This window comes from Zeus faber (assembly GCF_960531495.2).
Source record: "Zeus faber genome assembly, chromosome: 1".
NCBI classification, from domain to species: domain Eukaryota; kingdom Metazoa; phylum Chordata; class Actinopteri; order Zeiformes; family Zeidae; genus Zeus; species Zeus faber.
The window spans coordinates 33424488-33426987 of record NC_137193.1 but is presented as its reverse complement, the minus strand read 5'-3'; the positions used below and the strand labels follow the sequence as shown (position 1 = coordinate 33426987).

The window sequence follows — 2500 nt, the reverse complement described above, 5'->3', positions numbered from 1 at the left end:
GGTCAGGCCCGTGTAAGAGGAGCCCCTTAGGAACTGGGAGGTGAGACCCCCGGCTATGGAGCCCGAGGCCGACCCTGAAGGGGCGAGGGTGGTCCCAGCTACGGACCAGAGGCTGGGGTACTGGCTGTGGAACAAAGTGAGAACGAAGTCAGATCTCCAGAGAACCCTCATACCAAATTCACAGACAGTTTTCAAACATGGCTTTGTTGAAGAAATAATCTGGTTGAAAGATGGCGACCACGTGGTTCGACGTCGTTGGCTCCTTCCAGCCCTTCCCACAGTGCAATGCGTACCCAGCAATTTTCCGCCCTCGTCCCCAGTAAAGATGTCCGACCGGGAGGCAAAACCTTTACGATGCATTCTCTTTTTCCCCGTTGTCCCGTTTCAACCATGTACTTTCTAGATTGCTCACCTAGTGTTGGACGTGGAATTGGTGTTGTGAGACAATGTTCCCATGCCACTTGAGTTGGGGATCTGAAGGGCCGACCAGCTGTCATGTGCGGGCAGGGCCCCGGAAGAGTTGTCCATGTAGTTGTCTGGGAGTGGGGAGACTATTTTAGGGGTCATTCATAACAATCATCCCAATTTATGCCAAAATGGAAAATAAACCGCATGTATCGCTGAACTTGAAGGTGTGTGGTCTTACTGGTGCTGGTGGCGCGGTGGGGGTAGTGGCCTGGGTACGGGGCAGTCCTGTGACTCCTCAGGCTGGAGTAGCGCTCGCAGTAGGAGCTAGAGGAGTGGGCTGCCGTGCCGCTGAACTGCGGGGGGCTGCTGCTGGGACAGATGGGGCTCTGGCCGGGCAGGAACCAACCTCCTACTGTAGGGGACAAATGTTGGCAAACTTCAATTGATTGTTTTCCGGCGATTCCTCAGTGTCGAGGCGTAATAGCCGCAGTAATTGCAGCTGAAAGGAGACCAAAGGGAGCTGTTGCAAAGTCGAATAAAGAAAAACAAATCGAAATATACTCACGCTGAGAGTAGCCAGATTGCTGACTGTCTGCGCTGTGATCCGGAACATCCTTATGATCGCTCCTGAAATAGTTTTTAAGAGAGTCGAGGTGAGAACACTGTACTTTCTTAAACGTTAAACCTGTAGAGCAACAAGCCCAGCTCGGAGCGTCAAAGCGGACAGGCTGTGTTTTGACCTCACCTTTCCTTGGCATCCAGAAAGGCCTTAGCGAAGGGATTGTGCTTGATCTTCAGTGCAGTAATCTGTCAGCGGGAGATAGGGAATAGTGGATGATCCGTGATCTTGGTCCTATTTATTTTTTATGTTTTATATCGCGAATGCATTCCCTTGCCTTCCTCAGTACATTATACGCGGCGGGGGGAACTCACCTCCTCGTTCTGGTAAGCCGTGACGGCGATGAACTGGGTCTCTGGGAACGACTGGCTGCTGATCATTTTCTGTATTCCCCCGACTTTCACTATGTGTATCCTCGGCTCGTACTTGTGCAGTGAGTTCAACATGATCTATACGGGAATAGGGGAGAGAAAAAAATGGATTATTAATGAATATTTTGCAATAATACATAGAACATTTTAAGTCTAAAATGAAATTTTGATCACAGTTAATTTATGATTGAAATAACACAAAGGGGAAAGGGACACCCTTTTTTTCACATCATCTTTTAGCAGACGCCTGCGACTAGCAGGGGGTTAAGTGTCTCGCTTAAGGACACTTCAGCATGGAACATCTAGCCAGGGATCCAACCAGTTACCTTATATATAATATGTGTGTGTGTGTGTGTGTGTGTGTGTGTGTGTGTGTGTGTTCGTGTGTGTGTGTGTGTGTGTGTGTGTGCGTGCGTGTGCGCGTGTGCGCGCGCGCGGGTATGAATTTTAAATAAACAATATAAAAACAAATGAAATATGTGAAATTGAGCAGCAGCGGTGGCCCTCTCACCTGTCCGCCCCCGTTCAGTTTGTTGGACAGCTTGACTTTGCTGAAGGAGACGGGCGCCTTCATCCAGTGGGCCCCGAAGTTGGGGGAGTCCGGGTGGATGTAGACGCAGCTCGGGCTCTGGGGCTCCGGCTTCCCGCCAGGCACCCACTCGCCGTTCACGTACTTCCAGCGGTTGTTGTCCGCGGCCACGAAATCCAGCAGGACCGAGTACATGGCGTTGGGGTCCAACCCGCTGACACTGGCCCTGAGCACCGGAAACATCCTCCTGGAGGGAAAAGAAGAGTCGGACCCGTTGACGCAGCTTTTAATATATGGGACAGGGAGTTTTTGTGTAATCTGTTTGTAGTATTATTATGATATTATAATTATCATCCATAATAATAATGATAATAATAATTACTATTAATGTTGTTGTTGTTGTTGTGGTTATTATTATTATTACTACTATTATAATTAGAGTTAGTGATAGTAACAACCCTATTGAAGCCATCCACCCCTCGCCCGGTGGGAGCCTGCGTGGGCCCTCTTCCCCCCATTTCGGGGACTCACCTTCCGGTCTTCGTTACAATCATTTCGTTTGTCAGCTCCTTG

At 49.4% G+C, this 2500-nt stretch overlaps 1 protein-coding gene across 1 annotated transcript in view; it reads right to left on the bottom strand.

The window, feature by feature from the left end:
• tbxta (T-box transcription factor Ta) overlaps positions 1-2500 on the bottom strand; it is a gene marked incomplete at both ends in the record, with an annotated part of 2778 nt that overhangs the window by 135 nt on the left and 143 nt on the right. The window contains 8 exons of the mRNA XM_080011661.1: positions 1-124; positions 413-536; positions 647-820; positions 974-1035; positions 1154-1215; positions 1342-1476; positions 1910-2174; positions 2459-2500. The exon at positions 1-124 is cut by the window's left edge and continues 135 nt beyond it; the exon at positions 2459-2500 is cut by the window's right edge and continues 143 nt beyond it. Of these exons, the coding sequence (XP_079867787.1) occupies positions 1-124; positions 413-536; positions 647-820; positions 974-1035; positions 1154-1215; positions 1342-1476; positions 1910-2174; positions 2459-2500 (988 nt within the window). The remainder of the gene's footprint in view (positions 125-412; positions 537-646; positions 821-973; positions 1036-1153; positions 1216-1341; positions 1477-1909; positions 2175-2458) is intronic.